General features: G+C 49.7%; 1 protein-coding gene across 3 annotated transcripts in view; it reads right to left on the reverse strand.

The window, feature by feature from the left end:
• Afap1l2 (actin filament associated protein 1 like 2) overlaps positions 1–26,792 on the reverse strand; it is a 100,271-nt gene that overhangs the window by 24,667 nt on the left and 48,812 nt on the right. For all 3 annotated transcript variants that reach the window (XM_036173601.1, XM_036173591.1, XM_036173612.1), the window contains 4 exons: positions 14,356–14,484; positions 8,902–8,976; positions 7,628–7,722; positions 720–810 (listed from right to left, as the gene is read on the reverse strand). In XM_036173601.1, the coding sequence (XP_036029494.1) occupies positions 720–810; positions 7,628–7,722; positions 8,902–8,976; positions 14,356–14,484 (390 nt within the window). The remainder of the gene's footprint in view (positions 1–719; positions 811–7,627; positions 7,723–8,901; positions 8,977–14,355; positions 14,485–26,792) is intronic.

Raw genomic sequence — 26,792 nt, forward strand, 5'->3', positions numbered from 1 at the left:
AGGAACCAAGCAGCAGTTCAGCTGAGACCATCACAGGTGAGGACTCAGAGGCTTTCAATCTGAAGATTGGTGGAAACTGGAATTGGCTGAGGAGTTGGCGAGGTGATGTTGGCTGTGGCTTGTTCCGTTTCTCTGATCCTTCAGCTTTCACCCCAATATCTGGTTCCAGGCTTTTTTGTTTTTGTTTTTGTTTTGCTTTTTTTTTATTAATAAGACTAGTTAGCAATTCATGTTACAAAATCTGATTTACTTGTGGCCTGTGCTCTCCATTGAACACGCTTGTTCTTGCCCTGCTAGTGGGAGCATAGTAACTGAATCTAGAGAAAGAACATGAGTGCTTCCCTCAGACTCAGCCTGACCTCCACATCTATCACTGCCCAGGGCCACGGGCCCCTTGGCCAGCACACCTCTCCTACACCACATCTCGGTGCTGAGTTAATAGGCAGGTAGGAGTCTGGAACCCTGTAGATACAAGAAGCTGCTTCTGCGAGCATCCCCGGTCTCTCCTCACAGGCAGGTGAGGGCTAGACACTTCACACAGATTAAAGACTGAACCTTGTATGGCCAGTCCTCAACGGAGGCCATTTCCTGTGTTGTGTCACTTGGTCTGCCTCTGCTAAGAGCCCAAGGTGAGCCTGCCTGTCACCAGATGATGAATCAGCACAAGCCTGTGGGTTACAGCAGTTAAACCCCTCTGGGCCCCAGCCCCTGGGACATACCATTGACGGAGGTGTCATATGGCTCAGCCTCTTCATAGTAACCCTCAGGAGACTCAATCTTTGGAACAGTGAGCTGCTTCCTCTCTGGAATCTGTAGCACAAACAGACAAAACCAGCAGCTTCAGATGGGGCACACTGGGAGCAACCACGGCGAAGCTTTCATGAGGGAAGAGGGAAGTAAGATATGCCTGGCTAGACTCTCAGCAAGTTGTCAGCAGAGTATGACCTCTGCCTTGTGGAATGGGATGGCCTCTAAGCCTTGTTTGCCTCCTCTCTAAGAAAGAATCCTAGCCGGGCCATTTTGGGGGTACACGAGGCAAGGTGTGAGAGACTTGGGCTGGAAAGATGGCTCGGAGGTCAGGAGTGTTTGCTACATAGTCATGGGAAGCAGGGCTGGGATCCTAGGACCCATATGACAAGTTGGGTGTCCTGCAACTCCTGCTTTAAGAAATCTGACACCCTTTTCTGGCCTCTGCATGTGTGCATTCTCTCTCTCTCTCTCTCTCTCTCTCTCTCTCTCTCTCTCTCTCTCTCTCACACACACACACACACACACACACACACACACACACACACACACGGGGCAGGTAATTAAATATGAGAGAATGTTTTCACAGGGCCCGGCCCACATGAAACACAAGGAGGTAACTATAATTGTTGAGGGGCCTCTACAACCCCAGCGTCTGCAGTCTGTGTAGAAAGGGCAATGGGTCTGACCAAAGCAGCCGTTCCCCATCACTATCATGATGTCAGCGAAGGCAGGCCTACATAGTCCTGGGTCTAATACCTGCCCCCACCCCACTGTGCTTGGCTTCGTATCAGTGGTGCTAGAGCAAGCATGGGCAGCCTCTTCTCTACCTTCTCCTTCTACAGCCACACAGGAAGGAGCAGGGTCATGATGTCATATCCTAGTGACAGCAGATACTGTGTCCACTGGCAGAGGTGGCTTCTGAGAAGTGACCTGCCCCTGGGCTGTCTCCCTCCTGAGGCCTTGCATGCAGTAGGTAGGCACTCAGAAGCTGCCAGAGCTGATCCTTGGCTTGCTGCCAGCACCTGGTACAAAATCTCTGCTTTGAGCTGTCATCTGCTCAGCCAGCAGCCTGAGGAAGCGCAGCCTGTGAGACCAACTATGACTCCAAGTGCTGCCTCCCAGGGTCTGAGGGGAAGAGTTCTCTCCCTGGACAGTCTTGGGACTTGAACATCTTAAATTGGCTGCCTTCCTGTGAGGAAGAAGGTCCTGTCTGGAGGGACACTCCAGGCACCCAAAATTTGGCCCTGGGTCAGGGAGGGACTTGCCAGAACTGAACAAATGGGAGAACAGAACCTCTGTCATGGTTTACACTCATCAACACAGGGTCTGTGACTAGGGGAGGCCATCTTGTTTAGGGTAGCATGCCAGGCAGTTTTCTTGAGATTCTCCCCAAAGTAAAATCTACTGTAGATGGATCATTAGAGATGGCGTAGGACTGTGTGGTGAACCCCAACAGTGGATATTGGTTTGTCTGGGCTGTTGTATAATAAGAAGCACAAATGTCTGTCACCTGGAGTCACGGAGGATTAAACTGTGCTGGGCAATATTAAGTGTCCAGTAAGTGTTTGTTTTTACTAGCCCTCCTCCCAAAATAGAAAAACATCAATGTCCCATGAGACAGTGACTTATCATCAGAGATCAAAGGACAGAGGGCCTCATATTCCGGGGCTAAGGAGAAAAGACCACTGTGTTAAGTACCATCAATAAGATGTAAAGATTGTGACTAGATGTGGTAGATAGTTTTATATTATCAACTTAATAGAAACAAACAAGTGTTATCTCAGAGGAGGGAGGCTCAACTGAGAAAATGCCTCCATAAGATCTAGCTGTAGGGTATTTTCTTAATTAGTGATTGATGGGGGAGGGCCCAGCCCATTGTGGGTGGTTCTGTGTCTGGGCTGGTGGTCCTGGGTTCTGTAAGAAAGCAGGCTGAGCAAGCCAAGGGAAGCAAGCCCATGTAGGCAGCATCAGATCCTGTGTCCAGGTTCCTGCCCTGTTTGAGTTCCTGCCCTGACTTCCTTCAGTGATGAGTAGTGATATGGAAATGTAAGCCAAATAAACCCTTTCTTGACCCTAACTTGCTTTTTGGTCATGGTGTTTCTTCACAGCAATAGAAACCCTAATGAAGGGAGTGGTCATTAACTGAGGATGCAGAAGGATTTGATTTCAATGCTGAAATAATCAGTCATCAGAAAAGACAAGGAAGAACCCTCCCTGAGCTGCAGACTTTACCAACGTCCACATTTCTGCTTGTTCTCTAAAGAGCCAACTAGCACATATTTTAGGGAACTGTTGCCTTTTGGGGACTTTCATCTCAGCTGGTTGCAGCATGGAGGAATCCAGACTGTGCATGCTAAGGAAGTGTAGTCAGTGCAAGAAAACGGTACTAAACAAAGCAGGTAGCTGGTGGGTGGACGAAAGGGCTGAGGTCGCTTGTGTACCAGTCCCTAAGATGGAACATAAGCTCCAAAGATGAAGGGTAACCCAGATGACCTGGGGTATCCGTGCATCCTTCCCTGGGGTGCACACTATGGAAAGTTCTGGGGCCATGGTAAGTGGGTAGACCCCTTCTCACACTGGCCATGGAAATGCCATTAGGGTGTCAGCTTCTTTCCCATCAGGAAGTTCCCTTGAGATCAGTGCTGATGTCATGGTTAAGAGGGGGTGGGATGGGGATGGTGAGCTTGCCAAGATGGTACCTTGTGACCAGCAGACATCCGTTTCTCTTGCAATGACCACAGCACCTGGCTGTGCAGACTGCAGCCTGGAAAGACTTCAGCTGAGTCACGTCCACACCCACAAGTTTGCTCCAGACCCCTGGCTGCCCGTCACTGCTGGCAGGACCCAGTCTCCTCTGACTCTGTAGGGACTGAAGTGAGGACCTAGCCACTAGGGATTCAGGGGTCAGGGTTGACAAGCATCCCAAGCTCAGGACAGAGACCACCATCCTGGTCCAGACAGGTACTGTGGACCCAGCATTTGGGTGAAGCTTTCCTGTAGCACTGTGATATTCTGGAGTCAGGAGAGGGAAGAGGAAATCTCTGACTGAGGAGGTTCTCCAGGCTCAGGCCCTGGGGTGGAACTGCCATGTATTCTGCCTGGGAGGCCTGGGTGGTAATGACTTCTGTCTCCTCCTCCTGACTCACCTGACTCTGCTCCTCTGGAAACACTGGACTAAGATTTTCACTGCTTCAGGCAGAGTGAGCAGGAAGGCTTGGGGCACAAGTATGATCATCACATGTATGTGGGCAGGAAAGAGAGGGCCTGGGTAGTAGAGACCACCCCTTCCTCATGCCACATCTGGAAGCACTGGAGGGTGTCTAGGACAAAATTTGGAAGGCCTTGAACACACCATACCCTTCCATCAAAGAATGTCCATCTGGTAGGGGGAGGGGCTTGCACTGTAAGGTCAGCGGGTGTTGCTAGAACTTTCTGCAGGCCTGGAGTCTGTCCACAGGACTATCACCACACCTCAGAAGAGCCTTTGAGACGGAGCTATTCCTGGGTAGTGACGTTTGCTTCAACTCCAGCACCAGCGTTCTCTCAGATGTGGCCCTCTTCCCACACTGAAGTTCCATCACAGACAACACAGGAAGTGTCTCTGGAGAGGACAGTGTCTACCTGTCCTTTCTCCACCCTTTTACTCATATGAAGACCCTTCAGGTCTTTACACTGGAGAATGGCATTGATCCAGGGGCTTCCAGGTTCACTCTGTCTGGGTTCTTTAGAACTATGACCAAAGGCCAAACCCAGGCTCTCTACACTGTGTTTGTAAAACACAGATTTACAGAATACTCTGCCTGGTGAATACACCTTCCCTCCAGGTGTTGACCCAGAAGTACCTGGAATGGCAGGTGGCATTTCTGATCAGCTAAGTCATGGTGTGCGATGCCTGGGAGCCCCAGAAAACTTACCAGTTAGTCTCTACTACCCAGGCCCTCTCTTTCTTGCCCACATACATGTGATGATCATACTTGTGCCCCAAGCCTTCCTGCTCACTCTGCCTGAAGCAGTGAAAATCTTAGTCCAGTGTTTCCAGAGGAGCAGAGTCAGGTGAGTCAGGAGGAGGAGACAGGAGTCATTACCCCCCAGGCCTCCCAGGCAGAATACATGGCAGTTCCACCCCAGGGCCTGAGCCTGGAGAACCTCCTCAGTCAGAGATTCCTCTTCCCTCTCCTGACTCCAGAATATCAGACCCACTCACAACTGGATAGGAGAGCTTCAGAAGGTGTCTCTCCCAGACCCCCACAGCACTGGGTTGAGAGTGGAGTGGGGGGAAGCTGGAAGGAACACAGCCCCTTACTCTGTGCTAGCAAGAAAGCCTATGTTCAGATCCTTCCTCTGCTTCCCTGATGTCGGCCTGGGCCAGGACTCTCAACACTCTGAGATGGTGACAGAGTCACCAGTCCTTGATGGGCAGTGAGGGAACAGATTTGCATGGAGAGGGGTGGAAGTTCAGGAAGAGACCATCCACAGCATCACAGGGACCCCAGAGGTAAAGATTGGCCCTCCAATAGTCATTCTCCCTGACATGGAGAGTTCTACCAGCTGTCACTCAGCTCAGGGGATTTCAAGCATGGGACATTGACTCAGGTCTCAAGAACCACCTCTATGCTCCATATGGTGGAGCTGTGTATCCCAGTTTGAAGGACCCTGCTGTCCTTAGAAAGCCTTGAATTAGAGGCTGATTCAGAGCCATTCTGGGCCTGGGACTACTGGAGCCTCACAGATCAGGTGATGGCCTACTTGCTCAGAGCTTAGTGACCATGGAGTCCTGATCCAGGACCCCTGCTTCCTAGACAACCCTCTAGATGTGGCCTTGGGTCTTTTCTACAAAGCCTCCTTCTTGGGAAAAGAATCTGGGATCAAATCCTGACTCTGTCACTTCTAGACTATGAGATAATGAGCTTCTTCTGCATGTTTTAAAAGTCAACTTGACACAAGCTAGAGTTATCTGAAAAGAGGGAGCCACAATTGAGAAAACGCATTTATAAGATTGGCCCATAGTCATGCATATTTTCTTGATTAGTGATTGATGCAGGAGCGCCCAGGCCATCCTGGGCAGTGCCACCCTGGGCAGGTGGTCCTGGATGATGTAGGAAAGCACACTGGACAAATTAAGAAGAAAGCCAGGAAGCAACACTTTCCGTGGCTTCTGCTTCAGTCCCTGCCTCGAGCTTCCTGCTTAAGTTGCTGCCTTGACTTTCCGCAGTGACGGGCCTGCACTGGAGCTGCAATGAACCTTTCCCTCTCCAAGTCACTCGTGACCACAGTGTTTATCACAGCACAGAAACTTAATGTAGCTCAACATGTAAGCACTGTGACTCCTCCCTCTGAATTCTGGCTTAATGTGGTGCCCACAGTACTGTGTGACTTACAGTTAGCCTAGTGAGCCGGACCATCTGTCAGACCGATGCCAGCGTTGCTTTCATCTAAACACCACGGACAAAGGGTTGGAGTCTTGAAACAGCTTGCTCATGGTCAAAGAACGAGTGCTAGCCAAACCGAGATCTGAACACACACACTCTCTCCGTCCAAATATCCATCCACCTACCCGCCACCCATCCATCTATCCAGCCATCCACATAACTACCTATTCATCCATCTTCCCATCATGTATCCACCCTTCTACACCCCTACCTATTCTTACCCACCAATTAATCCACCCAATCACCATCAACCTACCTACTATCCACCCAATCACCATCAACCTACCTACCTATCCACCCAATCACTATCAACCTACCTACCTATCCACCCAATCGCCATCAACCTACCTACCTATCCACCCAATCACTATCAACCTACCTACCTGTCCACCCAATCGCCATCAACCTACCTTCCTATCCAACCAATCACCATCAACCTACCTACCTATCCACCCAATCACCATCAACCTACCTACTATCCACCCAATCACCATCAACCTACCTGCCTATCCACCCATCCATCCACCCATCCAAGTGTGCAACCACTACTATATGGCCTACTTAATATAGACACTAGATATGAGGTAGTGGATGAAAGATACCATCCTTGTCCTGTAGAGCTCATATCTCATAGAGGAGATAAATAATAAGACAACTACATCAGTAATGACAGGGGCCATGCTTGGACATACTATAACTGAGGCAGATCAGGAATACAGTGGCTCCTTTATCCAGGCCAGGAAAGTGTGAGAGCTTCTGAGAGAAGAGGAGGCGGAGGTCACCAACAAGCCAGTAGTCCAGAAAGTACGAAGTCCCTGAGGCAGAACCAGCCCCAGGGGCAGAGGGCAGTGAATGAAAAGTCAACAAAGAGGCTGCTCAGCTGCTGTCAGGCAGGAGGTGCAAGTAGAAGACCATGTTAGCAACAGGAAGTCTCTTTCCCAGCTTCACAAGACTGGTGGGTTTCAAGTACAAGGTGCAATGTGGTACAAACCCTTTCTCTGTTCTGTATATTTGAGACAAAGTCTCACCTTTAGGCCATGCTGACCTGGAACTCACCTGTAGCCTAGGCCAGCCTTGAACTCATGGAGATCCTCCTGCCTCAGCCTCCTGAATACTGGGATTATAGGCAAGAGCCACCACACCTGGCTAAGAATTACCTTTTGGAAGGTCACAGATTCATGCACTGGTGACCAGAACAGTTTATGGCCCTGCAGTGTCAGGTACAAGGTGACACTTGACAAAGCCTCCCCAGGCACATTGCTCCTATCACCTGGAGTGTCCTGGTCAGGCTTCCTGTGTTCTGACTTCCCCGGGCTGTGTCCTGCACATAGAATGTGCTCAGAATGTGTCAGAGACTGGGAGGACTGGTCAGACACTCATGAGGACAAACACAAGCTCTGAGAACCCGAGTCAGGGAGGTGGATCAGGTGTCCTGGCCCGACACTCACCATCTTGGGTGGAGGAAGATCTGGAAGACTCTTCTGCGGGGCTGAGGAGTGCTGGCTGGCCTCCCCATTGGCCAGTGGATCCTGTTCCTTGGCCACTGTGGGCAGCAAGAGGGGAAGGCTTCAGTGAGGGGTGGAAGGGTCTCATTACCCAGGGATGTCTGCTCACTTGCCCTGTCCCTGGCCTGTATTCTATTTGAGCAGGTGTTAATTACCCAGGCAGGCAATCCCAAGAACCAAAGCTGGGTTTTTTTCCTCCAAGAATAGGACATAGCAATGACCATCCCGACACAGATCCCCCAGAAGTAGCCAGCGTGGGGCTTCTGGAAGGCTCTGCAGCCCTCTCCTACCTGTCCCATTTTCAAAAATGGCCCAGCCACAGAGCTTCAGTGAGCAGGCAGCTGTTAGCCAGTCACTATATTGAGCCACACAAAGCACCAACCTGGTGATTATGGCTCTTTCCTCCCACCATTTACCCAGAAGGTGGAGGGGGCATTGGCACTGCATGAGCTTCTCAGCCCCTGACTTGTGGTGGGGGAGGTGGGGAAAAGGCATGCACACCACACCAGTGAAGTTAGGTTTCCAGGTCTCTCCAGCTCAACCAGCCCAGCAAGACAGCACAGGCTGGCTGAGGGCTCAAAGGCAAGCCCTTATCAGGACATGGCAGAGTCTCTGGGGGACTTCCCACCTCTCTCTAAGTCTTTCTGTTTGGGACTTAGAGAAAACCTTCTTATGGCCTTGCTGCTGAATATTCTAGAATGTTCTGGGCCAGACACACACCAGAGGTTCTAAACGAAAGTGCTTTGGGCAGAGGAGCAAGGTGCCAGGGGCAAGGCCCCAATCCCTTCCAGGAGAGAACCCATGCTGCCCAGGAGTGTGCTGTGAGCTTCATCTTTTAACATCACAGTGGCTGATACCACCAATTCTCCTCCCTCCTCCCAAGCAAGCTGTTACCCAAAGAGGCAGGGCTGGAACCGTGGGATCAGCGCCACATACGGCTGCTCTCCTAGAATGTCTGAATTATGACTTCCTCTTCCTGCAATGATGCTGGGAAAAGCCAAGAGATTTTAGGGACATGTTCCTTGTCCAATAGGCAAGAAGGTGGTGGCCCCATCGAAACATCCAAAAATATATGAGCCCAAAATACCATTAACCAAAATGTGCATTCCAAAAATAAACCCCTGGGTCTGGTCTCAGCTGGCCGGGAGGGAGGTGAGGAGGATGGGTGAGGCTTGTGGATCCTCTGCCTGAAGCCAGGCAGCCCAGCAGCCTTGTACCTTCATGTGGAGATGCTGAGTTCTGCTCCCTGTTGACTGACACTTTGTTCATGTAAATATATTCCTCATCAGAACCTGCAGAGGGAAAAACAGAAGATGTGGCTTCATGCAACTTTGTTTGGCTTCCAGAAAGAGACAGTGTCCACCAAGGTATCTTCACATCCTCGGGGCCCAGGCAGAGCACCAGGCAGAGCACCAGGCACAGGGTTGGTGTGATGGCTCGGTGATCAGGAGAGCTTGCTACACTTGCAGAGGACCAGGCTTCAGTCCTCAGCACCCACGCAGTGGCTCTCAACTGCCTGCAACTGCATTTCCAGGGGCTGCACCTCACTCCTCTGGCCTCTGTAGGCACCAGGCGTACACGTGATACATGGACACATGGAGGGAAAAACACCCATACATGTGAAATAAAGTCAGGTAATTAATTATGAAAAGGCTGAATAAAAGAGCTAGTCACAGAGACAGGTGGAAGACTTCCAATGTAGAGATGACTAGATGCTGGCTGCTGGCTTTCTAGCCTGGGGGTGGAGGACAGAGATGGGAAGGCCACAGAGGATAGCCGCAGGACCAGAATGGGTAAATGAAAGGACATTCATTCATCCCTCAAAGAGCTCAGCACATTCCACAAACTAAAGATGACTCTAGACCCCTGTGGCATTGTAAAATATTTCCCATCTGCCTTTGTCATGAATCATCATAACGGACTAAAATGAGAAGTGTCTAGATTAAAGTAAACCACACTTAGGGTCTAGACATTTAGCTCCCAAAGCCCAGGGTGGAGGCAGAGTCAGCCTAGGCTGGGGAGGAGGAGCAGGTGAGTGAACAAAACACTCAGGGCAAAAAGGCTGGACATAGGGAGTGGAGAGCACCAGTCCTTTGCTGTGCTGTGGATTGAAACTTGTAGTAATACAACCCACGCCCTCCTTTAAATTACTGATGTATAGGTCAGGCCACCATTCTGGTTGGTGCCTAATGGTAGAGGGGAGCCAGCCTCCTGCCACATGCCTGGTTCTTAGCCCCTATGCACCCATTCTTGGAGGCTGCTGAGGAAGCCCTTCATGATTTCTCCTCTTTTGAACCCTCTTGATGGTCCTCTGTGGCCCTTAATTTGCATTTCCTAGCAACACATAGCTGGCAAATTCCTGCAGTTGGACCATATTCCTGAGCCAATAGACTCAATGCAAACCTTTGCCAGAGGATCCAGTTCAATGTCAGTCTCCTCCATGGCCATAGACTGCTGACTCCAGCCAAGGGCCTGCAAAAGAGCTCGAGAACCCAGAGGGTCAGGAGGAGGCTAGATGGGCTCTGGCTGTCAGTCACAGCCACACCATCTCAGTGTCCAGCCTTGCCAGGATCAGTAAGCAGCATCGGCCCGGCCTGGATATCTCCACTGGTATGATAGAGGGTGGGGAGAGGTGAGAGACAGGGCTTTGCCCAGCTCTGCTATGAGTGGTTACTTCTGGAAAGTACCCCTAATCTCTAAGCCTCGATGGTCTTCTCTGCCCCATGGAAGGCCATCAAGATGAAAGCCTGCCTGTGGACCAAACAAAACTCAAATTTAGGGACTATGAAAAAGTAAGATGAGTTTATAGCTGACAAAGATCAGAGGCAAGTAACTTAAAGGCTCACAATAAGGAAACGGCAGGGGAAATCGCAACACCTCAAATTCAGCATGCTTTGCCACCATTCTGCAAAATCAAATGGATCCCCAGAGACTGTAAACTGACAATCACATGGACTTGATTCTGGAGGACAATTTTACACCATCACATCCTTTAATCTAGCATTTCCACAGCCAGAAAACTGTCTTACAGATAAGTTCCAGCACATAAACAGAGTTTTACTTTAAGTTATTCATTGCAATATTATCTAAAGTCTTTGGCTTTGTTTGAAAGCACCATGACTGAGATGCCTACCAAGAGGAGGCAAGGGGGCCTGTCATCTGCAGAGCGTGGCACTTCTCACAGAACTGGGGCAAGGGAGGGAGGGAAGGCTGAACCTCTTGGCCATAGCTGGATGGACAGAGCATGTGCAGTGCCTTCTGTAGAGGGCCAACCATTGGAACATGCTGCAGTCTTAAGCATGGGAAGCAGGGGACATGTTTCTTGCTGACAAAGGCAAGGCATACCATAGGCTGCCAAGTCCCTGATAGAAGAGCATTCAATCTATTCCCTGTCATCAGCCAAAAACAGAGGGACCTACCAAGCTAAAATGTAAAAGCTCAGAAAATCCAGATAGATGATCCCATTTAAAAAGTATGAAAGCACTCACATAGGTATACACATGCATACACATGTATGCTCACATGGACATGGACATACACACATGCACCCCACACCCCCCAATTCCACCATACATGTGAAGACAGTCTTTCTTCAAGTGAGCAGAGTGTCTCCCCTCCAAGGCCAGAGAGTGAGCTGAGTCTGTGGACACAGTGGGGGTGGGGTGGGGTGGGGGGGGGGGGGGGTGGGGGGGGGTGGGGTGTCAAGAGGAAGACAAATGCTATAAGAGGGTGGGAGTATTTTAGGATTCAGTCTTGGATGGCACATTTAATCCAGGTGACAGAACTGGGAAGAAAAGACTATGGTTAGGTCTGCCTGCCCTGGCTCACTGGTCACAACTGCAGGCCTCTGGGCAAGCGATTTGCCAAGCCTAGGTCACTTCACTGGTAAATGCCATAACACCAATTCCCTCACAAATATGAGGGAAGGATTAGATGACATACTATGAGTCACTGTACACATTACACGCTGTCCCAGAACACGGTTGGTACCATCTGTGTTAATTCTATATAGTCTAAGCAGTGCAAAGAATGTCAGAAGGCAAAGTTCTCAGAACTAACACATGGGTGTCACCCCTGAGAATCTCAAGCAGTAATCACAAGTCTCAACATGGTTGAACACATTCATCAGTGGACTTGGGGATCTCTGGAGTTGTTCACACTGGAGACACCTGATCAGATCCCCACCATCCTTCTGTAGCAGGAGCCAAGAGTTGGGGAAGTCAGAAAGATAAAGACCACCCTACAGAGAACCATGCCGCACACTACGCCAAAAGGGATCCGGAAGGCACTGCCTGTACACTGGCTCCAGATGACAGCCAGCCAACTTCCTCACAGGGATGGGCTTTATAACATTGTTACAAACTTACAGCTTTATAACAATGTTACATCTTTATGACAGTGTTACAGTGTTACATCTTTAAAGGTCTGGGATTCTGCTGTCTAAAAGGTTCCATCAATGAGTCCTCTGTGAGGTGACTCATCCTTCTTCTAACCTTCCCTCTTTGTAGTGTGGATTCCCTTCCTTTTCCCACCAGGGCTGCTTTGATGTGCAGCCTGGCAGACGCTGCTACAAAGCTGGGAGCCTGGGAACTGTGCAGTGACCTGGAGAGAGGAAAGGCAAGCCCTCAATGCTGGGGAGTGGGTAGCCAGGATGATTCCTCCAGAAGGGAATGGCCACAGGAATCTAGAAACACACTTCAACTTTCCACATTACTGCCCTACAGGGAAAAGACACTTTCTGCCAGGAACAAAGGGAAGGGAGCCCCAAAGAGCAGCCTGCAAGATTCAGGCTAGATTCAGGGAGTGTTCTGAACTGTGACAACTGGAGCAGGTGAATACTTCCCTCCCCTGGCAGGGATGATAGCCACTCTTGTAGAAAGGCAGATGGATTAGATGCCCTCTGATGGTCCTTACTGTCCCCACATAGAACATCTAGTCACAGACACCTGAAATAAAAATCAACTGCACTCAGCTGTCGGGACTTCACAAAGCTTTTCTTCTAAAAGCAATTCTGAATTTGCTAGAAATGAAACCATCCATCCAAAGAAATTATAAGGAGCATCCACAGCAGCCTTCAAGCTATACAGCTAAAAAACATGAACATCCCAGACAGACACCAATGAGTAAATAAGGGTAGAATACTCCAGCAGTGAAAGAAACAAATTATACACACAGCTCCGAAGAGTCTGAAAAGGCAGCCAAGGGTTCAATACTCCAGAGATGAAAGGAAAAAACTACAGGCACATCCCCAGCCCCAGTGAGGCTCCAAGGGATCCACAGTAGGACATAGTATGATGGCATTTACACATGATTCCAGAGCAAAAACCTTCTTAAGGCAAGAGAAATTAGAGCAATACCTTGGAGTGGAGATAGGAAGGAGATTAGAGAAAATAGAGCAAGGTTGGAGTTAAGATAAATAATTGTATGTGCATATGCATGTGGGGGTCAGAGGTCAGCTAGGAATGTCGGTCCTTAGTCACTCTGCCTTGTGTTGCGTGTGTCCATGTGGCCGTGTGTGGGCCCTCTTTTATTTAGATGTGCATGTGCACAAGTGTGGGTGTGTTTGCATGTGAGTGGGCTCACCTGTGCAGGTACATATGGAGGTCAGAGGTTGACACTGGGGATCTTTCTTAATTGCTTCTCCACCTACACTTCCTGGCCAGCACCCAAAGGAGACCTTCCCATCTCCACCTCCCCATGGGAACACAGGTGCACACTGCAGTGTCTGGCTTTGTGGGTGGTGGGGATCAAACTCAGGTCTGGAGAAGCTTGCACTGCAGGGACTTTACAGACATCTTCCCAGCCCATGATAGGATTTTCTGGATGATAGGAATATCCTGTTTTGTTTTAGATAGGGGTTACTCTGGTATATACAATTATCAAAGGTCACTGATTGCATACTTAAGGCCTGTGTACTTTATTGTATGTGAATTCTACCACAAAAAAATGATGGAAAATTATGAACTCGTGATTCTGCAATTTACAATCTTAAAGCCATATTTTCTTCTCCCCTCAGGCTACATAACACTAGTCAAGGATTTAAACTCCACAGTCTGAGTTCCCTGTGTGGGAACAGCACCAACCACATGGGGTAGTCTTGAAGAAACTAGTTCATACACGTGCCGTCCCCTTTGGGTAGTATACAAGGGAACCCTAGGCATTTGTAACAACTTCCTGTTACAAACAGAAGCACTCTAAACTTCCTGTCTCTTCTCTGTCAGCCAGCAGGGAGAGGGTTTGACCACACTGCACTTAAAATCTCACTTACCAGCTGCTATGTGGAGTATGTGGAGGGTTCCCAGCCAAGTCAGGCTACCACAGTTATGAGCTCAACTGTGCCCCTTCATATATTAAACCCTAGTCTCCCAGGCTTTCAGAACTTTAATTTGGACATAGAGACTAAAATTGAGCTCTCATTGTGATCTTAATTCCATGTGGATGGAGTCCTCACAAAATGAGATTAGGAGACACATGCAGAGGCAGCTGTGTGAGGACAGAGGGAGAAAGCCCTTAGAAAGAGCCAGCCCTGCTGACTCCTTGCTCTCAGGTAGCTGGCCTCCAGAGACATGAGGAAAATAAAGGTGTGTTATGAAAGGCCCATGACATTATGCTATATGAGCCTGATCAGGTAAGCACTCTGCAGGCACCTGCGGCCCCAGGCCTCTACTTACTGCTGCTCTTGGTGTAAAGCCTCAGAAGCTCCGCCAGGCCACTCTTTCTCACCACGGCTGCACTGCTGAGGTTCTCCTGGTCTAGAACCTTGAGGAAGTCATCCAGCTCTGTCAGAAGTTGCTCCAGGGCTATAGAAAAACACAAGAAAGTGTGTTCAGTGACTGCTTTTCTGCAGACCCAGCAACACCCCACCAAGGACCCGTGGTCTCAGCAGGAAGGGACTCCTGTGGGGCTTGGGAGAAACACCGGCTTGGGAAGGGCATTCTCGGCTTTAAGGTCTTGGTGGGAGGAAAAGAGGCCCTTGAATTTGAGACAGACAACCTCAAAGGGAGCCATGGGCTTACCACTTGCTGGAGAAGTGGCGGTGGCCTGGCTGGCCCAATATTCAGAGGGTAGCTCCTCCATTACCAATGCCTGCCTTCACAGTTAACAAGAAGAAAACACCCTCCAAAGGCCTTGCTGGCAGCTGAGCTATGGCCCCGGTGCGCTTATCAGTCTCATCTTTCTCTCCAAGGAACATTGGTCTTACAACTTCACCTTCTCAAGTTATTTAGATATACATTTTTTTTTTCAAAGTCCTTCCATCAAACCAAATACTATTGTTCTGCTAAAGGAACACAGTAGTAAAATGACTCCTAATGATATTCCACTTTACCCATAGATCAGTGCCCTGTTCAGCCATCATCAGAGAAGCTTCCTCCTGCAGTAGATGAGAGGTAATACAGAGACCCACAACTGGACAGTGTACAGAGAGTGAGATACTTTGGAATATGCAGTCCTAAATGTTCTTTAAACCCCTCCCCTTTGGGCTCAGGGATCTATGCTGAAGAAGAGGACTTCTAGGAAGTAGTGTCTTCCAGACACAACAGGACTGATGCACACATGAACTCACAGAGACTGTGGCAGCGTTCATAGGGTCTGCACAGGTCCAAGACAGACAGAGTCCCAGTGCTCAGAGGGGGAAGTAAACATGAGCTCCCATCCCTAACCAAGAAGCTATCTCCAGTTGACAACTGCTTTCAAACGAAAAATCAGTTTTCTCTAATGGAGTCTCACAGGGTATATTAACCACACTTAGAGGCAGGCCCCATGCTCAGCAGTAGATGGCCAACTCAAAAAGAACTTAATGGTGTTTCTGCAGATTTTTTTTTTTACTCATATTGTTTTGTTTGGACATATTTTATCTTACTGGTCTCTTATGGTTTCTGACTTTGATTTTGTGTTTTTATGGTTTTTGTTTTTGTTGTTGTTTTTTTTTGTGTGTGGGGGGTGTGGGTGTGTGTGTGTCTGAGTATGTGTGTAGGGAGTGTCTTGTGCTTTTTATTTGTTTTTGTTTTTAATTCTAGTTTTGTTTTTGTCTGTTTGCTCAAGAGAGAAAAAGAAGGCATGGAGTCGGATGTGTGGGGAGCTGGGAGGACCCAGGAGGAGATGGAGGGAACCATGAGCAGAAAATATTGTATGAAAACCATTTTCAATTTAAAAAAAAAAGAGAGAGAGAAAAAATGTCTTTCCATCACTGAAATGCTATAACTCCAAGGCTGAACTAGTTTGGATACACAGCTCTCTAAAATACATACCTGTTCATGGATGCCTATGACAAAGAGCTTTTCCTGATTTATCTCTCTCCAGAGTCTCACAGTACCACTTACCACATTTGTTGCCATATTCTACGGCCAAGCCTATGCACCCCACTCGACCATCTTGGGGATCCACACATTACAGGGAGTGCCCTTCTGTCTAAATGCTGTCCTTCCCCAGGCCTTGCCCTCCATAGCATCCCTCCTGAGGCATCCTGGCTAGCCTTTAAGACAGCAAAGCTCCTTGGGAAGATAACCCTATGCTACCAGCTTTCACTTCTAGCAAGGCTAAATCATGGTCCAGAAGACAGCTCTGCTACGTTGCATAGTAAAAGGGACTTCACAGATATGGCTGGAGGAAGGGAAGCTCCTGGGCAATCCAGGTGAGTCCCAGTCCTCACACGTGCCCTGAAAAGAGGAAAGAAAGAGAAGGAGAGTCAAGGAGAGAAGACACAGGCTGGGGCAGGAGCCAGAAAGGAGTGAAGTTGCCAAATGCTGAGGCCAGAAGAAGAGGCTATCCGCCCAGGAATGCAAGAGACAGAAAAGGTGAGGGGATGGGAGGACCAGAGTCCAGTGGGTGTTTTGCTCCTCTAGAACAGTAAGTTAATGAATTTGTATTGCTGTGAGTCACTGAGCTTGGTAACTTGTCACAGCAGCCATCAGAAGCTCACAACGCCCTCTCATAATGCTGTCTGTGTCATACCGTAGCTGTCTGAGGCAGTGTGTGTGCACCCTCCAACAAAGGGCGCTGCATTTGGCCTCCATTTCCAGAGTACCCACAACATGTCCAGTATTTATTGACTGAGTGAGAGAATGAAATGGAAACAAATCCACTCACTTCCTGTGCACACAGCACTCCGTGGCCAGAGTGCAAAATCAATCAATCAATCAATCAGTCAATCAATCAATCAGCTCCTGCCTGGGTCAGACCTGAAGAGAAGCTGCTGAAAACCGAAGGACCTGGAATAACCCCTCACTAAAACACTGGAGCAGACGGCTTTCCCAGAGGATCTGTTCCGCCTTTCCAGTTTGTTTTTTCACACGTGCGTACAAACATACATACCTGCAGACACCCCACCTGGGACCCAGGCCTCACATATGCTGCACCACTGAGCTATGTCCCCATGCCTGTTCTCATTTATAATTCTGCTCTCAATTGGTCTGCCTGGAGCCAGCTTACAGAGTTCAACTGCATGGGCTGCTGTTGTATAACTTGAACCCTAACAGCTTACCCACCACTGGGAGCCCCTGTTGCTTTCCTTGTGTGCAGCCTGATCGTCCTGTCTTTGTGGACCACTTTATCATCACCACCACCACCACCACCACCACCACCACCACCACCACCACCACCACCACCACCACCACCACCACCACCACCACCATCACTACCACCACCATCACTACCACCACCACCATCACCACCACCACCACCACCACCACCACACCACCACCACCACCACCACCATCACTACCACCACCACCATCACCACCACCACCACCACCACCACCACACCACCACCACCACCACCACCACCATCACTACCACCACCATCACTACCACCACCACCACACCACCACCACCACCACCACCACCATCACTACCACCACCACCATCACCACCACCACCACCACCACCCACCACACCACCACCACCACCACCACCACCATCACTACCACCACCATCACTACCACCACCACCACACCACCACCACCACCACCACCATCACTACCACCACCATCACTACCACCACCACCACACCACCACCACCACCACCACCATCACCACCACCACCACCATCACCATCACCACTACCACCACCATCATCACCATCACTACCACCACCACCATCACCACCACCATCACCACCATCATCACCATCACCACCATCATCACCATCACCACCATCACCACCATCACCACCATCACCACCATCACCACCACCACCGTCACCGCCACCGCCACTGCCATCACCACCACCACCATCACCACTGCCACCATCATCACCACCATCACCACCATCACCACCACCACCACCATCATTACCACCACCACCATCATTACCACCACCACCACCATCACCACCACCACCACCACCACCACCACCACCACCACCATCACCACTGCCACCATCATCACCACCACCACCACCATCATCATCACCACCATCACCACCATTATTATCAATTTTTCAATATAAGGATTGAACCCAGAGCTTCACACATGCTAGCACTCATTCTACCAACTAAACTCTATCCCTGCCTTTTTTTTTTTTTTTTACTTTTTGAGTAAAATATCCTGGGTGGCCTTAAACTCACTGTGTTGTCCAGGCTGGCTCAGACTTGAAATCCTCCTAACCTAGCCTCTGGAGTAGGATCTGGGACTGTACAGGCTTGTGTCAACCATGACTGGGCTCTGGCCAGTGAGTGGTTGCTGGAAGACTGTGCCTCTTTACCCCCACCCTGACTCCCCTGTCTTCCTGGCATTGCTGATCAGACCCAGAGCCACACCAAGCAAGTTATAAGTGACCAGAGAAAGAGAAAAGCAGAGTGCACTGGGCATGCCAGAAGACAGAGCAAAGACTGGAGCTTTCAGGTAGTCAAATGTCTACCCAAGAAGTTGGGACACAGTCTTTCTGATTAGATAGAGAGGAGACACATCACAAGGGATGGGAAGCATCACGAGAGGGTGAACCCAGCATCCTGGCAGCACCATCACTGGGTGAGGCTCTACCCTCAGAGCCAGAGGGGCCTCTCTGCCGGAGCCCCAGCTTGGCCCCAGGGTTACTAAGGTTGGAAGTCATGTTCTCACGCAAGGTGAGATGCTGCAGGACCTAGGCAGATGGGCAGAGGTGGAACAGCACTGGCAATGGCTAGGATGGAATTAAATGGGGGGTGGGGTGGGAGATGACAGCTCTTACGTGACATAAAGTGACAGAGGAGTGTCTCTAACACCACCTCATAACCTGGAATACTTGCAGTCAGCAAACAAACCTGGCCTGCTATAAAGCTAACAAGTACTTAATCAGGGTTGATGTATGCTGGTCCCAGAGATCTTGAAAAGACAAGACTCAGATTCTTAAAATCTCAGGCCTTAATTGGTGGGGTCTGTTGTATTTTGAACAGCTGTTCACAAGCTTCCTATCTGCTGAGACTACAATGAGTTCAGAGAAGGAGCCATGCAAACCAAGGGTGCTGTGAGCGCAGAGACTCACAGCCTTGCACTTAGCTCTGGTGGACAAGAAAGTGAAAGGGCCTTGCTAGGAAGCTGGGGTCTAGGTTGTGTTTTCCCTGAACTTCTGGACCTCTTGAAGAGGCCAGGCCTCGGCTACCACTTCAGAACGACCCAAAGAGGAAAAGGATGACACTGGATATGCCAAACGCCTCCTCACTTCCTCATCCTTTCCCAAAAGCTACTGATTTCTGGAAAACAGTCTTTGTTTATGTTTCACACAAGCAAATGCAAACTAAGCCAAAGGGTACAAAGTGTGTGCCTGGCCCCCAGGAGACAAAAGTGGCTCAGAAGGGCCCTCAACACCCACAGGTGCTGAATATACAGGTGAAATCAGATTAATATAGGAATGTCTCCAAGGTTCTAAGAGTGCAGAGGACTGGGCAAGGTCTGGGGTTGGTTGGGAAAAGGGCGTACAATTGATCATTGAAGCTTTCACAGAGCTTACTGGGCGAGGGACTCTGGATCACAGGCCCACAAGGCACGGGGATTGGTGGGGAATTGGCTTCAAAAGAAGAACGTGAATCCGGAGACTAAAAAGATAGTGAGCAGAGCCACCCCAGAGTGTTCGTCCAGCAAGTGGAGGTGAGAAACTGTAAATGAAGTGGAGAGGAGTGGACAGACAGGGGATCACTGAGATAATAGCTCAAGTAGAGATGGCAATAACGAGAGGTTGGCCTAACCAGGACGGCTGGCACTGTGCCATCGGCTGTCCCCCACCGTCTCCAGTTCCCACAGCCATTTTGCAAGCACAGCTGTGGGAATGGAGTACTGAGGCTGGATTAAAACCCAACACAACTGCAACCCCAGGGATAGTAACAGTGGGGTTCAAACCCAAGAATGTTCAAGTTCAAAGAACTGCTGTCTGCAATCTGTCAGCTGGAGTCACTTCCAGCAAGCTGTTGAGGGTGATCAGAGCCACTAATTTTGCTTCCTGGTCCATCATAATCAATAGGCAGTTCACAGAGACCAGAACAGGAAGGCTAGAGGAGGCAGGAGACAGGTGGAGCCAAGCGCCCTTGAAGATCACTCTGTTAGATGCAGGGTCTATAAGGGAAGACGCTCGGATGCCTAAGAGGCACATAATGCCACCAGACAAGCGTCTCATGGACAGCGGGGCTGGGGCTGTGCTTCCTGACCTGGCAGACAGTGGGTGGGGTGGACACAGCAGCACCTGGTTTGCTTTGCTCTGAGAACAGACTGACATCTTCCCTTTTTTCTAGAACATTTAGGGGAAAGGCAAGCATTAAGAGAGACATAGCTCGAAGAAACACAGGCCCAAAGGCCCGTGCGAGACTCTGGGGACGAGCACGTGCCTTTTCCTTTCTCTTCTGGATCCATATCACTTACATTCCGCTCAAGTGCTCTCTCCATGAAGCCACAGGTGACCAGCTCCACTCAGCTCCCTTGCCAGCTCCATCTCTCCTAGTTACTTTCTAGGCAAGCCACATGTCCTGGGTCATGTCAGCGTAGACATAAGCCCCGTGTGGTCAAGAGTCAGGCTTTGTGAGTTTGGGTACTGCATTAGTTACTTTTCCCGCTATTGTGAAAAGATGTCTGAGAAATACAAGGTAAGGAGGAAGGGTGTGTTTGGACTCCCCGTGTGAGGGGACAGCTGGGGCAGGAAAGCATGGATGGCAAGAGCGTGAGGCAGCCGGCACACTGCATCCATGGTCGGGAAGCAGAGAGATGAACACTGGGCTCAGGCCACCTTCCCTTTCATTCAGACTGGGACCCTAGCCCCTTGAAAGGTGCTGCTTGGCATTTAGGGTGGGTCTTCTTTACCCAATTAAACCATTCTGGAGACACCCTGGGAGTCACCCAGAGGACTGGTTCAATGGTGATTCCAAGTCTCATTAAGTTCACAAGGAAGGTGAACAATAACACACATCTAGCAAGGTGCCAAGGACCCAAGAGACAGCAGTCCTCGCCAGGCATCTTTCAGGGCTCTGGCTACAGACTCTTGCGAATAACAATCAACAGAGGCACTGTGCCAGTTTGCACCAAGCCCTGTGACATTCTTCAACCCCCAGGGCTCAGAAGGGCAGGCCAGCCCTCAGAGGAATGTGGCTGTTCCATCGAGGTTCAGGGACCCTGCTCATCACATTTCCCTTCACCCCCACCATGCCCCACGCTTTCATTTCGGTTTCTTCCTTGTCCTTCAGTGGATGGAGGGGAAATAAGAATGTAGTTCATTCTAGAAACTGTAGGCCCTTGTGCGGGCTTTCCATCTTGGCTCTGTTAAAGTTCAGGGTTGTCTGCTTGGGGTGACAAATCATGAATAAGATTCTTGTTTGGGACTTCCAAGGCCCACGCAGAGCTAGACTGTGCAACGGCCCGATTCATCGCCCTCCTCCTCAGGACCTCCCCCTCTAGCTTTCCTCACCCTGGGCAGTCACTAGGTTCCTAGTGGTAGCTGTCTGCCCAGCACACCAAGCAGGCTGAGCTTCATGGGTCCCTCACAGTCTCAGGCACACTTCTATTTATACAGCTACATTTGCTGAAGAGCCATGATTCAGCCTGATTTTCCCTTTGAACACCAGCCTCAGCAGACCTGCTTTTTATAAAACCATACTCCAGGAAGATGCGTATGCATGCGTCCCTCCCCCTCACAAGTTTCCCAAGATTGAGCCCCCATCACAGCACCCTCAAGAACGCAATTGCTGGGGGCCAGGGGTTAGGAATGTTGGGAAGGACTCCATGAGAAGCAACAGCATCACACAGAGGTGGCAGTGAGGCTGAAAATAATGCATGGGTTCCCGATGGGCAAAGGACCCTCAGCTTTGCAGGGTCAGCACCTGGAAAAAATACCCTTCACCCCACTTGAGAAGAGCGATCCAAGTCCAAATGACACGTTTCTTCAAAAGTGCCAAGAATGAACCTACAGTGCATGCCTCTTAATAGGAAGTAGATTCCTTTCTTTCTTCCAAACAGAGGTGTACACATGCACGTGCATGCACACACATCTTACTATCTTACTCTTTCACAGTTTACAGTCCTGTGGTGTGAAAACGTACAATGCTGTGTAACTGTCACTGATATCTAATTCCAGGCTTTTGTCTTATCACTGCAGCAGAATCCCACCCTGAGTCATTTTCCCGCTCCCTTCTCCCCACAGTCCCTAACACTAATCTGCTCCCATCTCTGTGTTTGGCCTGTTCTGGATCTATCCTGTGAACAGGATCAGGGGATATGTGGCCTTGGGTCTGCCTTCTTTCACTTAGCACTATGGTTTCAAGGTTCCATGTTGCCACAGGTGTGAATACTTTCTTCCCCTGGGAAATGTAACCCCATCCTATGGATTAATTACATTGTGGTGAGGGGGTGTCATTTTCTAATGGAGATAAAACTCACATGCTATAACCACACTCCATTTTACTGTCTCATGCTTGGTAAACATATTTAGCTGCAATTGGCCACTACCACAATCAAAATGTAGCACATACCCACCACTCAAAAATGATGCTTAAGAGGCAAACCTTTCCCCATGCCCAGAGCATTGGGACTGCTTGACCTTCAGAGCTCAACTCCTTTACCTTAACAAGAGGCATCCATGGTGCACAGGGCTATGAGGGAGATACGGCCGTTGGCTCTATGTGCATCCCACCCAGAGCCCCATACTCAGCTGAAGAGCATGATTTCCCCCAAAGAGGAAGGCAGCTCTTGGGTCCAGGGTAGCCAAGAAGCCTGTCCCTTTTCCTTGCTGGATGGGGCTCCATTGTTCGGATGTCAGGCAGGTTTGCGCTCTTCCATGGGGCCCTTCTACACATCCAGGAGATTCCTGCATCTTCATACCAGTGAGTTTAAGCAAAGACCTGTGGTGGTATTGTGTTCCCCAAAATATTGTGCACCCTAATAAACTTATCTGGGGTCAGAGAACAGAAAAGCCACAATATTAAGCATAGAGGTTAGGTGGTGCCACTCACACCTTTAATCCTAGCATTCCAGAGACAGAAATACCTCTGGATCTCTGTGAGTTCAAGGCCACATTGGAAACAGACAGGCATTGTGACACACACCTTTAATCCCAAGAAGTGAGCCTTTAATCCCAGGGAGTGACGGCAGAAAGCAGAAAGATATATAAGGCATGAAAACCAGGAACTAGAAGCTTTTGGCTGGTGAAGCTTTCAGGCTTTGGAACAACACAGTTCAGCTGAGATTCATTTGGATGAGGACTCAGAGGCTTCTAGTCTGAGGAAACAGGATCAGCTGAGGAACTGTCAAGGCGAGGAAGCTGTGGCTTGTTCTGCTTCTCTGATCTTCCAGCATTCACCCCAATACCTGGCCTCAGGTTTGATTTTATTAACAAGACTCTTTAAGATTCCTGCTACAAAGACCCCTCACTGCTGACCTCCAGTGACTTCTGTGCCTTAAGCACATGCACACCAAAGACAAGTAGCTACCTGCAGACTTTGAATCATCCTTATGCCAGGCCCACCCTGAGAGGTCACTCTCATTGCTCCAGTGCTGGTTTGGGGCTTCCAGAACTTTTAAAGTTTCCCAGGTGAGTCTAAAGTACAGCTATGGTTTCCACTGGGCCAGACGATGGAGTAAATCAGTTCATCAAAACACAAAGATCTGCTTTGTGATCAGTCTTTTTACTCCATGAAAATATTTCCACATGGTTCCTTCAAACTCCATGAAAATATTTCCACATGGTTCCTTCAAACTGCACAACTTAGCTCTGATTTACATGCAGAACTTTGGAGACCTGCACCTGTCTCATGAACTCAGATGCACTTGGAAATGTTTTTCTTTTTCATTCTGGACAGGAGGATGTAGAAGACAAGGAATAAAGATGTTTCTGTATTTACATACCACCCAGCTCAGTTCTCTATCCTGCTGGATAAGAGAAAGCTTAATTCTACTGATGAGCACTCCCAAGGTTCACAGGAGGCCCCTCAGTGGACTTCAACCCTTAGGGACTGGGCCAGTAATGTAAATAGCTTTCTCCAATATAAATACTCCAGAAGTCATTCTTTATCTCCAGCTCCAAGAAGAGGCTGAGTGGGAGAAGCATTTTACTAGCAGTGAATGCTCTGTTCCCCATTGGGTTTGACCTTCCAGGGTCATCTGACCATCATTTTTGCAAGATCTGTTTTTTCTCACCTATCTTTTGGGTCTCATCCCTTGAAATGCTTTCCTTATGGCTCACCCTCTGCGTTCCCAGATTAGCTGAGCGAGCAAGGGGAGGAGGACATGGGACAGATGCTTTGCTGTGCCTCACAGTACTGGGGAACAACTGGAGTTGCTCATGGCTGGCCTCTCAACTGAAACAGACCTCCCTTGGGAGCAGAGTCCCAATCCCAGCCAAGGAGCCAGCTGGAACCCCCAAGCCCATAGACTGGGCTCTGCAGCAACTCACGTGCTAATAATTGAAGACACTGTACCAAGCCATAAAGGCAAGAAGGCCTCTTGGCCTGCTAAGGAGCTGCCACTGCAGAGCCTTGCTCCGTTCCCATCTACCCAGCTCATTCAGCACAGGCTAGCTGGTCACTCACACTGTTTTTCCATTTGTCCCACGACTAGGGGCCCAGAAAGCTCTGTATGGGCAAGGGCCACATATGTTCAGGGTTGGCTTCCACCACCATGCCCAAACAGGTCTTTGTGCAAAGTCAGAAAACACCTGCTGAACACCATGCTGACAGGCCAACAGGCAGGCCAGCAAGTGGACAGATGGATGGACACACACACACACACACACACACACACACACACACACACACACCTCCTCCTAATAAAAGAAGTTAGATGGATCTTTTAAGTAGCCTGGGCAAAGGACCTGCCAGTCCCCACCTGGAATGAGCAGGCAGGGGCCTGCCCTGGTAGCTGATGGCCAGGGGTGGGGTAGGGAGAGTGGGGGTGGGGGGACACTTGCTCCTAACATGGCGCTCTGAGAGGTCCTTCTAAAGTTATAGAGAAACCAGGAAAAGCAGCTCCACACTCTCTCCCCAGCTCTGTAGCCACTCAAGGGCACATGAGAGCAAACCCAAGACACTCCAGGTCTCTGTGGCCTCCCAGACAAAGAGGCTTTGGGACTAGAAGGCTTTGTTCCCCACCCCACTGAGGACATTCCTGAGATGCACTCTGCCAGACAAGCAGCGTCATTCAGAGTCAGGGGGGGGGGGGGGAGGGGGGATGTGGGTGGGAGGCACAAAGGTTTGGCTCAGTGTCTCTCCACATGGCAAAACACAAAGCAGGCACAGCCCACCTCGGTCTCAGAGCAGGGCTGGGGGAGGGGGCATCAGTGGAGTCTGGGGAGTATTGTGTTGAAGGAAATCTGGAAAATGATCAGAAAGGTTATTATCTCTGGGTGGAAGAGTTATGGGTGATCTGCCCTTCCTTCCTCCTGTCCTCCCCTGCTCCTCAACACAGCCAGCGCACAGAGAGAAGGGCTAAACGCAGTTGCCCAGTACATTTTCTGTTTGATCTGTAAACTCCAGCTTGTCCCAGTTTACTCGATACTCGAGTTAGAGAAAAAGGCAGACACCAGAGAGCGGCAGAAAAAGATGTCTGCACTGTCCTAATTTACTGTTCCTCCCCAGAATCTGGCCAAAGTAACATGAAGCCACCAAACTACATACCACATGGGACTCTGCCACCAAGGTGTCAAGATCAGCCCCAGCAATCAACTGCGGGACCTTGGAGTTAGCCAGCCAGGAGGCACTGGCCTTCCCAGCACTCCATTCAATGTCCAAATGACCCGTGGGCAAGAGCCCTTCCCTCAGGTGCTGAGGAAGCCAGGCTAGAGGCAGGCTTCCTGGGCTCACACACTGGTCTGGTCTGAACCCTAGTGGCCTCTGGAACCTGGAGCATCGCTCTCGCTCCCCCAAGGTACTGGAGAGAAACAGCTCCTCTCCCTCTGAGCTCCTGGTCTTGGGGGACTTAATCAATCTCGCAGTACTTTGTTTCTGTCTTTGTAAGGTAGCATTGGTGAGGGTGCCTATCATGTGACTGGCATGAAGAGCAGAAACAGCCCCACAAGAGCTACATTAAAGGGTGCACGCCAGCTGTTACGTAAGAATCCTAGCTCTATCTGTAACTAGATACAAGAACTCCTACACTACTTTATCATTTTTATGTGTCTGTTTGTGTGGATGTACGGTGTGTGTGTGTGTGTGTGTGTGTGTGTGTGTGTGTGTGTGTGTATGCATGTGTGCGCGTGCGCACGCCCATAGTAAAAGGTGTTCGAGCTCCTAGAACTGGAGTTACAGAAGCTTGTGAGCTGCCAAACACGGGTGCTGGGAGCTGAACCCTGGTCCTCCACTGAGCCATCCAATCCTCTAGCCCCACCCCTACACTACTGTAAACACACGCATGTGCATTATAATTTCAATAAAACAACTTCCAAGAGGGTCACTGGAGATGTCCCAACTTGATATTGCAGAACTGCCAAACTGTCCTGGCAGAGGACAGTGAGGAAAGTGTAGGGAGAATTCGGGTTAAGCTCTCCCAGAAAATCGCCTTCCCAGAAACTCACAGTACTGACAACAGACACAGGAACATTTTCAAAGCTTCTTGTGGCTTAGGACTGGTTTCAGCAGGTTAAAAGTGGGGGTGGGAGGTGGGGTGGAGAGATGGCCCAGTGCTTAAGAGCTCCTACTGCTTTTTCAGAGGACTTGGTTTGGGT

This window comes from Onychomys torridus, chromosome 1, assembly GCF_903995425.1.
Source record: "Onychomys torridus chromosome 1, mOncTor1.1, whole genome shotgun sequence".
Classification (NCBI taxonomy): Eukaryota; Metazoa; Chordata; class Mammalia; order Rodentia; family Cricetidae; genus Onychomys; species Onychomys torridus.